The sequence below is a fragment of the Poecilia latipinna genome, unplaced genomic scaffold (genome assembly GCF_001443285.1).
Source record: "Poecilia latipinna isolate Pla-1442-1.1 unplaced genomic scaffold, P_latipinna-1.0 Scaffold647, whole genome shotgun sequence".
Lineage (NCBI taxonomy): Eukaryota > Metazoa > Chordata > Actinopteri > Cyprinodontiformes > Poeciliidae > Poecilia > Poecilia latipinna.
This window is the reverse complement of record NW_015113263.1, coordinates 284131-297104: the sequence shown is the minus strand read 5'-3', so window position 1 is coordinate 297104 and position 12974 is coordinate 284131. Positions and strand designations below refer to the sequence as shown.

General features: G+C 43.0%; 1 protein-coding gene across 3 annotated transcripts; it reads left to right on the top strand.

Moving 5' to 3' along the window:
* The first annotated feature begins 1348 nt into the window (after nucleotides 1-1348).
* stil (STIL centriolar assembly protein) lies at nucleotides 1349-12424 on the top strand. 3 transcript variants are annotated; one of them, XM_015043770.1, is made up of 17 exons: nucleotides 1349-1745; nucleotides 2610-2717; nucleotides 2993-3108; nucleotides 3265-3443; nucleotides 4469-4713; nucleotides 4911-4994; nucleotides 5076-5162; nucleotides 5886-6039; nucleotides 6106-6209; nucleotides 6286-6394; nucleotides 6829-7199; nucleotides 7233-7575; nucleotides 8112-8211; nucleotides 8282-8459; nucleotides 9401-9491; nucleotides 10323-10636; nucleotides 11716-12424. In XM_015043770.1, the coding sequence occupies exons 1-17, from the start codon at nucleotides 1666-1668 to the stop codon at nucleotides 12254-12256; spliced, it is 3204 nt and encodes a 1067-aa protein (XP_014899256.1). In that variant the 5' UTR covers nucleotides 1349-1665; the 3' UTR covers nucleotides 12257-12424. The 3 variants fall into 3 exon arrangements, with proteins under 3 accessions (XP_014899256.1, XP_014899254.1, XP_014899253.1); XM_015043768.1 differs by having other exon boundaries at nucleotides 2607-2717; nucleotides 6109-6209; XM_015043767.1 differs by having other exon boundaries at nucleotides 2607-2717.
* The last annotated feature ends 550 nt before the right edge of the window (nucleotides 12425-12974 follow it).

Sequence of the window (12974 nt, the reverse complement as noted above, 5' to 3'; positions counted from 1 at the left end):
AAACACATTTAAAAATAAAAGCTGTCACATTGCATGTCACAGTTGCAAGATTAAAAGTCACAACTAAAAGATTTAAACTCATTTGTTTGGATGTCATAAATGTAAAGTGATGATGATATGAAAGATAACAATTATAAATTCAGAAGTCATTATGATATTTTTGAAATTCATCGTTATAAAGTAGAAAGTCAGAATTCATCAAGAAAATATCCTTATGTAAATGTAAATTTCACTACAGTAATTGGATAAAAAAATACTAAATAAATGAAAGTAATGGTTATGAAACAATATCATTATGAGTTTATAAGTCACCATTGTGAACAAATATGTAACTATGAAATGCAAAAATAATTATTAAAACTAAATCCTAATAAGGAGGCATAATCCTAATTTAGAAGTAAAAAGAGGTAATTGTGAAGTCAAAGTTCTTGTTATGAAATACCAAAAAGTAGTACAATTTGGATTAAAAGTCACATTTGACGTTTCTAGAAGTTTATAGAAACAGAAAATTTTAAATAATTAGGTTATAATGAGTCATAAACATGAAACAACTCTAAATCATCATGACACAAAAATCCATAGTGTCAAATTAAAAGTGTAATCATTTTATGAAAATAAAAGAACATTTATTTTCTTTTACATAAATTATATGTAGATTTATGTTTATTTTTTACAAATTCTAATCTTAAAAAGTAATCTCAGCATTATTTCATTGTCTCAAAACCTTCATTAATGAAATAATTTATTTATGGTGATGGGCTTATCCTTCTTGGCCCGGTGTTCAAGTCCAGGCCTCCAGAGTTCCCATCCTGCTGCCTCCCTGCTCCACCAGACAAATGCTGTTTATTTATGCAAACTGCAGCTCTGTGTAGATTCATCAGAAACACAGTGAACAATGATACTGAAATGTGGGTGAACTCTCAGGCGTCCCATCATCTCTGAACAGATAATTAAAAGTTTTCCCAGTTGTAGAAATTTCTGATCTGTAGTTTTTCTAGTCGATGTTTAATGATAAATGGTTGATTTAGTCACATCTGGATCAACTGAATGGCTCGTTACCGGGCCCGGTCAGAGCTGATCCCGGTCTGTTGGAGTAAGGATGCATCTAAAAGTTGCAGGATGGACACTCTCGAGGACTGGACTTCAGCACCCCTGTTCTTAAACCGTTGACAACCATCATGTTGTCATGGCAACATGCTGTTAGGGATCTGAAAAACCATATTTTTCCGTCAGCCTGCAGAAGGCAGTGTCGAGTAACAGTGTGTCACATTCGACGATGACAACTGCTGACGCGAAACAAAGCGGAAGATCATTGGTCAGACCGAATGTGAGGACATTTCTTATTGGTCCATTCCTTCACCCCGCCAGTACGACATAGAATCAGCGCCATAATTAAACAGCGCTTGTCTTTAGATGTCAGTGGAATTTTGTTTTTATGTATTTTAAAACAAGCTCTAACAAACAAAGATGAAAACAGTTTTTGAGGAAATCGTCTTCTACGTCGATTAGTCATCTAAAGGTGTGGAGTTTTGCCCGGTAAGTGGAGCTCAGACGGAGCCGATGCGGCCGGAGCGGGAGGTTAGCAGCGGGCGTTAGCTGCGGGGACCCCGGTGTTACCGTCCTTCATCCACCGCTCACTGCTTCACTTCACCGGCCTCAGCAAGCATGAGCTACCCGGTGAACCTCCAGGCCCTGCCCGGGAAAGTTCTTCAGGAGGTTTTCACTCCAGAAAACATGAGAAGAAAGTGAGTTTGTTGTTATGATGTTTACCTGTTAAGGTGATTTAACTGTCCTGGCTTCCACAAACAGCCGAGCAGCGCTGAGAGGTTTAATGGCGTCAATGTTTACAAATACTTCATCCAAAACAAGATGTCAGCCATTTCCTCCAGTTCTGTTCATTATTGCTATAACCAGATTAATATAAAATATTTAACATACGAGTGTGTTAAGGGTGGATTAGAGTTAGCAGCCAAATCCAGGACATTAAATGTTCTGAAAACTTTTATGAACATTAATTTGTTGCCAAGAACTGGATGCATTTAAAAGTTAAAGTAGTTAAAATGCGCTGCATTTGAGGATCACAAGCTAAATAACGTGAGTAAAAAAATATGACGACAGTAATAGTTCTAAAATAAAACTGTCTTTATTTTGAGACATGAACTCATAATGTTGTGGTTATATTTAAATTTTCACTCGGAATTGTGACGTGTTAAATTCACATAATTCTGACTTTTTTTTTCCAAGGAATTTAAAATTTAAATTTTAGAATGTATTATTGTTCGTCACCAGACACAATGAGATTAAATGTAACTAATTTCATTAAGTTCTTGGTATTCTGACTTTAATTCAATAATTCAGATTTTTTTTTCTCCTCTCAGAATTCTGAGAAAAAAAAAGTAAAAATTCTGATTCTTAAAATTCTCGGAGGGAAGAATCGGAATTATGACTCAAAATTCATACTTTTTAAATTCTTGTAATTCTGACTTTATTTCTCAGAATTTTGAGAAGAGTCAGAAATGTAACTTTTTAATCATAAAATTGTAACTACAGTCTCAGAAATATGACTTTTTTTCCCAGAAGTCTGACTTTTTCCTGTTTCCAACCAGCAGGCACTCCGTTGGCTCCCTCGCTCAACTGGAGTTTCCTAAATCCCGCTTGGCTCTGTGGGACAGCAGCGCAGCGGGAGAGAAGCTCCGCCTCCAGCTCTGCTCCCACAGGTAAACGCTAACCTGTTGCTAAGGCCACGCTAGCTCAGATTTGATTGGAGTTTAATTATGGAAACTCGTTTTAAAAACAACTAAATAAACAAACTGACTGCAATTATCTGCTTATAGTCGTTATTTCAGTTTAAAACATTTCACCTAATCTTATTTATAATAAGAATGGTGGTTGGGTTCTGGTTAGTGGTGCAGTGATTAAATCGGGTCGTTACCTCACAACAAAACCGAGATCTCTGACCTCTGACCTTGGCCTCCTCCTTGGTTTCCTGCAGGAAACCTCAGCTTGTCCTCCTGGAGAAAGCTCTGCGCCTGGCGCAGCGCCATGCCCGCCATAGCAACAAGCCCCGCCTCCACTGTTTCCTCCTGGGGTCGCTCTCTGTGAATGAAGGTGAGAGTCGGTTCCCATCCTGATCGATCGGTGCGCTAATGATCCGCTAAAACAATGAGCTATTGGGTTGCTAACGAGCGCTAATGGTCCGTTATCAACCTGTTAATGATTAGCTAGCGATCTGCTACATGTCCTGACCTCTGCTGCGACCCTCAGATGAGGATGGGGTCACTGTGACCTTGGACCGCTTCGATCCGGGTCGGGACCAGGCCGGAACCGCGGCGCCATCTGCTCTGCTTCCTGGAGACGTTCTGGTCCCCTGCGTGGTTGTCCAGTCTGAGACGCCGCAGGACGCCGTTGTCCAATCGGAGGCTGAGCTTCACCACTGCTTCAAGGTGATTGGTTGATTTCCAGGGTTTGTACAGGTGCTAGAATTTCATTTTGGTATTTTCAAGGTTTGGAAAGTTCTTGAATTCCAAATAAAGTCCTCCAAATGTGCTTGGAATTCAAACTGCACAGTTTATAATAAAGTAAAATCAAACGTTTGATTAAAGGCCAAAATCTGGAAAACTTAGCAAACCAGGTTTTTAAAGATGATAAAAATATATACTACTCAAAAAAATAAAGGGAACATTTCACTTTAATTTTGTGTGTGGCTCCAAATCCAGGCCTCCATTGGTTAATAAATTTGATTTCCATTGATGATTTTTGTGTGATTTTGTTGTCAGCACATTCAACTTTGTACAAAACAAAGTATTCAATGAGAATATTTCATTCATTCAGATCTAGGATGTGTTATTTGAGTGTTCCCTTTATTTTTTTGAGCAGTGTATATTTTATCACTTTCTGAAGGTAAATCAGACTAAACCTCTTTTGTTTTAGGTTAGTTAGAATTAGCCAGCCAGTTTTCTCCATTTGCTAAACGGCAGAAAACTTTGTGAAAAATAATTTGAGACTTTTTTTTGTAACGTTCTTTGCATATTTGTGTCTAAGCATTTAATTTGAGCTGGAAAGTCATTTACAAATCTTAACGTGATTATTTTTATGTAATGAATACTTATTATTCCTAATGGCTTATTGACTTATTGATTGTCGTTTACTTTATATGTTAGTTGTTGAAATTGATTATTATTATTATAATGTTTTGGTAGTGGGGGAGCTGTGCGAGTGTTAAACATTTCAAAACATAAATTTTTGTCATATTCTACGTTTTAGAATGACGTCATGTGACAGTGAATTAAAACTGTCATTTTTAGTTAATTTGTATTGTTTTTATCTCTAAAGTTTGGTAGAAAGTTTAAAAATGTACCTTGAAAGTTTTTTAATTTTTCTGTGTTTAAACCATTTTTTATTTTATTTATCTTTTGAAGCTTTATCCTCCAGATGTTGGCCGTTGAGCTGATCGTTTCTGTTGTTTCAGGCGCTGCAGCAGTTGGTGAGCAGCAGACAGACTCTGGATCTGTCCCAGCTGCTGAAGGTCAAAGTTCACGTTGTCTGCCGGCAGCAGGCCGACGCCGCCATGTTCAGCCTCAGCTGGTCGGCCGTCTGTCCTGCCGTCCCTCTGGACGTCCAGCCGGTCCGTGCCGTCCCCATCATCCCCACCGCCCTGCTGAGGGCACTGACAAGCGTCGGCCGACCGGCGCCCCCCGCTGGTCGGCAGCGAGGGTGAGAGACAGCTTTAGTCTGACCCACAGCTGGGAGATTAATCAATTTTCAATTACTAACAATTGGAAAATCAGATTTATTTATTTTTTTACCAGTGAACGTTTTGGGTTTCCATTGTTCCCAGTAAACCTGTTTTCATTTTGAAACTGCCATTCTCTGATGGTGTCACTTCCTGCTGATGTTTGTGTTGCTGGCAGGTTTCTGACCATGGATCAGAGCAGGAAGCTGGTTCTGCTGCTGGAGTCGGACCCCAAAGCTTCCAACCTGCCGCTCGTCGGCCTGTAGGTTTACAAATGTTTTCAAATCCACAGAAACGGATGGTGAAATCCCGTTTACTGACGTTTCCGTCTTCCTTCCATTAGCTGGCTGAGCGGCGTCATACATGCCTACAACCCCCAGGTTTGGGCCTGGAGCCTCAGGTTCATGTTTGGCTCCGCCCTGCAAGACAGGTGAGGGTTCTGGTTCTGGTTCTGGTTGTGGGAGGTGAGACAAAAAAATCAATCCACAAAAGAATCCTGATTCTTTTTTACTGTGATTCAGAACCGAATGGATGGACAATAAATCAATAATTATATATCAATAGATAATAGAGTTGATGGAATATTCACTGAACTCTGATCCAGAACCGTGTGGCATTCTGGGAGATGTAGGCAGAGGAACCCTCTCATGGCTAGCTTAGCTAAGTTGGTGGAATCAACTCACTCTCTCTCTGGTTGCCTAGCAACGGCCTGCTGAGTAACTGCCAGCGACAGCTTGAAGTTTCCCCTCCGCGCCCCAAAACTGCTTAAAAATAAAAAAAAAAAAACAAAGGAACGGAAACTGGATCAAACAGGAAATATCACACCACCAGGTTGACTATTTTAGATATTTAAAACCAAAAATTGATCAATAATTATTGACATTAACTGATGTTGACAGCCCTAATAATTACAAAATCAGTTCAGCCTAATAATCTGAAATTTAAATGCGTTAATAACACAGATTAAGAAGCCTCTCTCTCTCCAGGGCAGCGTAATAAAGGGGTGGGACACTCAGAAACTAAAATCAAATAAAATCCATCTCCTCTGTCAGCTGTTCCTGAACCGACTCTGTTGTTTGTGCCTGAAGATAATTTGATGTGTTAAAAGTTTCCGGGCCGTAGTTCTGATGATCTCGTCTCCGCTGCGTTTCAGGGTTCTGTCTGAGCTCGGCTGCTTCCTCCTGGTCGTGTTTGGCTCCGCCCACAGAACCCCTCAGTTCTTCCAGTGCCGAGATTCCCGACCGGGACCGGGAGCCCAGCTGGACTTCCAGCTGATGACGGCCTCCCAGGCCGCCACCCTCTATCAGGTAACCACCGGCTCTGGTTTCTGGGCCTGACGGGTCGAGGTGCTGGGTAACAATGTGTCCGGCCAGCAGGTGGCGCCGGTGGACGGCGGAGCGCTCCGGTGCGAGTTGGGCCCGGAGGATCGCAGCAGGCAGGGCGAAGCATTCAGAGCGGCTCACAGCGCCTTCAGCAGGTCAGAACTCACCCAGTTCTTCTAGTCAGACCAAGAAGAAGAAGAGCGTAGCGCTGATGTTCGGTTCTGTTGCCAGGGCGACGCCTCCAGCTGCCGGTCCGTCCGTCAGCGATCAGGACTCTGGAGTCGAGGATGAGGACTTTTCTCCCCGACCGTCTCCGAGCCCCCACCCTCCAGCAGCTCAGGTGGATTCAGTCCCTCCAACCTGAAGCCACTGAATATCCGTCCTGTGTGTTGGCATCTCAATACAGAGAAAACTGAATGTTATTTTTATTGTGATTAAATAAAAGTCCCTTCACCCAACTGGATAAACGCAGCCATTAGAGCTGCAGACGCCATTAAAGCCAACACGATGCACCAAAGTCAGCAGAGATTCCTCAGGTTTATTTTATAACAAATAAATGATGAACAACATTTAAAGGGACCAATATGCAAAATTCACATTTTGTTTCTTTGTTTTTCTATTTGTGTTTCTTGTGCTTCTAAAAAAGCCTCATTGCTTAAAAAAACACACAAGTCAATGTTTTCCGGTGTCATGAAATTGAGCTGAAAGGTTGTTTGTGTTGCTAGGCAACACTCTCACTTCCTGTAACGACTCCGCCGTTCGTTTCGGTTCCAGGCTTGCCGCGTCCAGCCGTCCGTTCCTGAACTCTCCCTGCTGATCGACTGCAGTTTCTCTTCCAATTACAGTGGGGGGCGGCACTCTGGCCCCGCCCACAGGCTGCCTCCAGCCAATAGGAAGCTGGCTTCCCCCTCTGCCTCTTCATCAGTGCCACAGCCTCTTCCTCACCTCCACAGCACACCGAACTCCAACCTGCAGCAGCCCTGCGCCTGCTGCTCCGCCCACAACTGTACCTCCATCTTCCCCTCGCCAGCGCTCCTCCCTGCTGCCGTTGCTCCTCACATCCAGCATTCTGCTCCTCTTCCTCCCTCTTCCTCTCCGAAAGCATCTTCACCCCTCGCCTCCTCACATCACTACACCCCCAAACATCCGCCCACTCCTCCTCTTCCTGCCATCGGCCATCCGTCCACTCCTCCTCTTCCTCCTTCCTCCTCTCATCAGCAAACTACTCCTCTTCCTCTTTTCTGCTCCCATAAACAGACTCCTCCTCTTCCTGCCATCGGCCATCCGTCCACCCCACCTCTTCCTCCCCCTTCTCTTCCTCCCATCTGCCATCCATCCACCCCTCCTCTTCCTCCCTGCAGCCATGCTCCTCCTCCCCCCCTGTGGCACGCAGACCCCCCCTCCCTCGCTCGCCCCCCCTGTGGGAATCCCTGCTGTGAGAAAGTGGGCGGAGTCCTGACCTCTGACACCTACCAGTTGCTGCTGCATCAGGACCAACAGCTGCGCCTCCTGCAGGCTCAGGTAAGAACTGCAGCTCGGCTCTCGTCTCCTTGGCTGCGGCAGCATCATGCTGAGGGTCTGGAGAGGAGGAAGCCATCTTAGAAACTCATCAGCTTGATGGGTTTTCCACAGAACACAGATCCAAAGCATTCAGAATATTCCTCGTTTTATTTTTTGGTGTAGGAGTTTTTATTAAATTGCTACTTTAATGCAGCGACTTTCTCGTATAACAACTTTATTCTGATGTTATGTTATTTTCATGTTACGACTTTATTCTCACGGTGTTTTACTTTTTCTAGATGTAATCTAACTTTGCTAGTAAGGCTAAATCTTTATTTTACTGTATTACCACTTTTTTCTCTCTATATTAGGACTTTACTGTGGCTCTTTACTTTTTTCTTCTTTATTGTATAAAAACGGCTTTGCTTTGTTCTCCGGATCAGGTTGAAGCTAGTAGAGGTGAAATGCTCTGTTGTCATGGAGACAGGTTGTGATGCAGCAGAATCGGATCAGAACATGCAGTGTCAGATCCCAGATGTTCTGGTTGTCTCCTGCAGGTCCAGATGCTGCTGGAGGCCCAGGGGAAGCTGAAGTCGTCCGGCCCGCAGCTCCAAACGTCGACGCCCAGGAGCACCGCCAGCGTCGCCGTGGAAACAGGTGAGCCTGCCTCCTCCCAGCAGCTCTCACCTTCACACATTTCCTCCTCTAACGCCGCTGCTGTTTGCAGGCGCCAGTTTGTTCTGGGGTCAAAGTCCCGACTGGCCGCTCCTGCAGGAGGAACCGGAACCCAAACCCGACCCCAGAACCCCGCCCTCATCCTCCTCCAATGCCTCCGCCTCGTCACATGACCTGTCGCTGCACAAGCCAGAGGAAGGAGCGAGCTGCTCTCCATCCGACCCCCACAGGTAGACGGCAGGATCCCACTGGGATGGACTGGTATCAGTTGGCTTTATACTGGGCAGGTGACCAGAATTCTCCAGTTAAGTCTCTGCTCTTAAAGCTGCAGTACGTAACTTTTATAACTTTTTTTTTTTTTTTTTTTTTGCATTATTATGAGAGATGATCTGTGAAAAAAATCCAGCTTGTCTGTCTTCTCCCAGTGCTAACTAGAAACAACCAATCAGAGCCAGGAGGCGGGACTTAGCGCTGTCAATCACCCTCTGCACAGCCTGTCATGAATGCTAAGGCTAGTTAGTATAGCAGATAAACGATAAGTTGTTTGTTTGTCATTTAGAAGTGCGTACATGAGATTGATTGACAGCGCTAAGACCCTCCTTGTGGCTCTGATTGGTTGGTTTGGTGCATTTCTTCAGACGGTAGCAGCAGCTCAGGGAGGAGATCTAACAAACTGTCACAACATGGAGACAGTTTTAATGTAAAACAAAGTTACAAACTGCAGCTTTAAGAGGTGAAGCTTTCATTCATTCAGGAAATTTGTTTCTGATTGGAAATGATACGAAAGTCCAAGGATAGGATGGCCTTTAAGGGAAAAAAAACCATTAAATATAATTTCTGATTTGCGGTTTTGGTGATTCATCACGATAAGCCGGATGTTTATGATAAGCCAGGCAGCAAAGGTATCAGTCAGGAGCAGGCTACAAACATTTCTATAATATGTATGAACAATGAATCAAAATAATCTTTAGTAAAGTTTTGGTTGGGATCAGTGTGAAGTGTGTCTGGGCTTAATAATACTGTTATGGCCAATAACTGATATTTTATCAATATCAGATATTTCTCCCAAACCTTTTAACATCGTAAAAACTCAACCACAAATATCAGCCCGGTTGTACTGATCGGACCGATACTGCTTATCTGTAACCCGTGTTCTGTTGGTTCTGTCCAGCACCAGCGGCCTGCAGAGTCCGGTTCTGGGAGAGAGCGCCAGCATGTACGGGCCTCCAGCAGAGCAGCAGAGCTTCTACCAGAACCTGATGGTAACGCCACTTTTCTGATCGGATCAGAACCAAAAGGACAGAAAGCTGAGCTTTACCATGCCGGGATTACCTCATCTGTTAGGGATTAGATTAACCAGCCGATACCAAACACACGAGGGATTATTCTGGGATTTTTTTATTTGATTTTTAAATATTTCAAGAGATTGTGTAAAAAAATAAAATACAAATTCCACTTCTATGGTTTTGTTTACTAAAACTCTGGAGTCTTAGGCTAAGTTCAGAGAACCAAAACAATAACGTTGAGAATGAAGTGGTATTAAAACGAGAGCAGTTATATTACCTGGATAATGTGAGATAATATGGCAAGTCATTGAAAAGTCATAATATTAACCAAAGTTATAATGGGAGATTAAAATCGTAATATTTCCAGATTAAAAGGAAAATTAATACAGTTGCAACAATATTACCATAAATTCTCAATAATACGAGAATAAAGTCACTATAATTCCAGTATAAAGTAGTAACTCCTTTGTAAAAAAAAAAAACTTACATTAAAATGAGAAATGTTGAGCTGTACTTTGTATCAGTTTTAATCTTTTAAATCAGCATCAAATTATTATCAGCAGAACTTTAAGACTGAATCTGTTCAGGAGAACCGACCACAATCGGGTCACGTTGGATCCTAATAACCATCAGACCCTTTTCCTCCTATTTGTACGTTTTTATTCTCATAATTTCACAATAAATAAATAAATATGGCAGTCTGGCCGTATTCCTCCATCCTGTTGAAACATGTTAATGTTTTTGTTGGATCAGATGGTTCTGATGGGTTCCAGCGGCCCGGTTCTGATAACTCTTCTTTCTCCTCAGACTCAGCTCAGCAGCCGCCTGCAGGAGTCAGACAGCAGACAGGAAGCAGAGGACGACTCCAACAGGAAGAGCCCGTCTGCATCCCACCACTCCCAGTCCTCCCAACACTCCCAGTCCTCCCACCACTCCCAGTCCTCCCAGCTGCCCTCTTCCTCATCTGACAGGAAGCAGGACCAGAAGAAGAAGAGGAGTCCGGACAGCGACACTGTGACCCGAGCGACGCTGCGGCAGCTGCAGCAGCTTGGCGTCACCGTGGATACGGAAAATCTGACAGAGTTGGACAAGAACCGAATCAGAGCGGTGGAGACGGCCAGGTACCGGTCTCACCTGGATGGCTGCCCGTTTATATGACGTCACTTCAGGATGCTAGCAAAATCTCACTGTTCTAACTATTTAAAGGGGCAGTGACAAGTAAAATCCACTTTTTATCTTTCCATCATGTTTTAATGTTTTTCCCTCATCAAAATCAAACCTGGAGGGTTAGTTTGATCCTTTCATGTCTGAGAAATCCCTCAATCTTCATGGCAACCATCCAGCTGTGCAAAAAAGCCTGGGTGGACTTATTCCCGCCTTCGAGGCACAGCTCCTCCCCTACTCAGCCCCTGCAGACTAGCCAGCAGCAATTAGCAAACATCTGCTGAGCTCGTTATAGGAGCTGCTACTGGTAAAAACATTAAGGGCTTCATAGAGGAGCCATGTTGGGATGACTTCCTGGAGGCGGAGCTTCAGAAAGAGCAGAAGCTTCTTAAAGAGACAAAGGTCCAATTTCAAGTCTTATTGGATATATGAAGCATTTTTACAACAACTAAAGGTAACATAGTTATTTGATTGTGCTATAAAATTCCTGTTTAAGAATTTTGGAGCACAAAATGATATCAGCATTGAGGGTAATATTCTCAGTAAAATTACAATAAGGCAGTAAAGATAAAGCATAAAATATTAAAGGAAAAATTTAATCATATATTTTAACATCTTTCAGTTGAAAACCGAAAAAGTTCTGTATATCGAATGGATTATTGAAGAACAATTTATCATGATTAGAGAACAACTTTAACACCATTTACTCATCTTATTGTTCTGTAGTTTCTGAGCTCGGCGGTTATGACGACCACTTTGCTATAAAATGGCACTCAGTTCCTGGAGATCACTTGACTCCGCCCCTTTAATTCGCTCGGCCTCCTCTATCGGCCTAACGGGTTGCTGATGATGTCAACTGAGCTTATTTGATCACGCTGTGATGGTACGGAGACAACACGCTACCCGGTGTTAAAGCAGCAAGATAAATCCCATCAGTAACCATGGCAACCAGTGGCAGTTTAAAGTTGCTATATTTACAAACAATCGATACTTTTAGATGACGTTTGACCTTTGACCCGTTGTTTCTCTCCGCCAGCACTTTGGCGACCATCGACCCTGCGGCGGTCGTCTCCAGGCTGAGCGTCTCCGAGGCGATAGGCAGCGATCTGTTTGCCGGCGGCAGCGTGGACCTGAGCCTGGAGGCCAACGCCATCGCCCTGCGCTACCTCAGCCAATCACAGCTCAGCAGGCTGTCCCAGGGAGGCCACGCCCCCCTGCACGGCCACGCCCCTTCCAGCTGCGACGACTCCCTGCTGTCACCTAGCAACATGTCCCTGGCCACCAGGAAGTACATGAGGCGCTACGGCCTGATTGAGGAGGAGGAGGAAGAGGTCAGAGGTCAGGAGGCCCGACAGCCGCTGAGCGACGCCCTCAACCTGAAGTCCCTCCCACAGAGTCAGCTGATCCGGGAGCTGCGGCCCAAAATGCAGCTGCTGGCCAGAACCGGCTCTGGCGAGGAGAAAGAGAACCGAATGGCACCGGTGGGGCGGACCGGTCCAAACGGGCCGCAGCCAGAGGGATCGGTCGGGAACATCCTGGACCTGAGCCGCCTGAGGCAGCTGCCCAAGCTGTTCTGACCCAACAGAACCAAACCTGGACTTACCTTAATACATGTGAACTTTAGATGAAGTTGGGTTCTGGTTCTTTTGGACCAGAACCCGGTCAGTTCAGCTGACTCTCTGTTTTTATTTAATTTTTTTTATTTTCTGGTTTTTATGGGAAATTTCTTCTGCACTTTTTTAATATTTATGATTTCACAAATAAAATTTGATTCAGATTTTAAATAAATTGTTTCTGGATAATTAATTACAGAAAATAAAAAGTTCAATTTAACAGAAAAAGAATTTATCAATACAAACTGTAGATTAAATTATTACAAGACAACTTTTCATTCTTATAAACAGATAATATGTTTCTTATATATTTAGCTCTGCTTTTAATGTAAGTTTTTCATCTTTTTATCAAATGTTTACAGGAGAGTAAAAACATAAGATCCGGTTTTAAATCCTTCCAAAAACGTTTAAAAAATTAAAATATTTGAGTATCAAAACGGATTTTTTATTTTTTTTTTTTTTTTCGGAAACGATTTTGATTTCTTTGAAAAGGTATTTTAAAGTTGGAGAGTTTCTTGTGAGGTTATTTGGTCAAAAGTTTCTTCTAATAGTTTTGTTTTATTTAAAGTGAACTAAGATATTTTCACAAAAAATTAGACAAAAATAATAATTCAAGTCAGACATGAAAAGAGCCCCATTCTGTGTTTAAACGTAAAGTAAAACAATTTTTGTAAAAAGTAAA

Bases quoted from the DNA above. Each gene is read 5' to 3' on its own strand.
- stil (XM_015043767.1), top strand. From the start codon at position 1,666: ATGAGCTACCCGGTGAACCTCCAGGCCCTGCCCGGGAAAGTTCTTCAG. The intron at 6,395-6,828 runs GTGGATTCAGTC...TTTCGGTTCCAG, and splicing joins CCCACCCTCCAGCAGCTCAG to GCTTGCCGCGTCCAGCCGTC. The intron at 8,212-8,281 runs GTGAGCCTGCCT...TGCTGTTTGCAG, and splicing joins CAGCGTCGCCGTGGAAACAG to GCGCCAGTTTGTTCTGGGGT.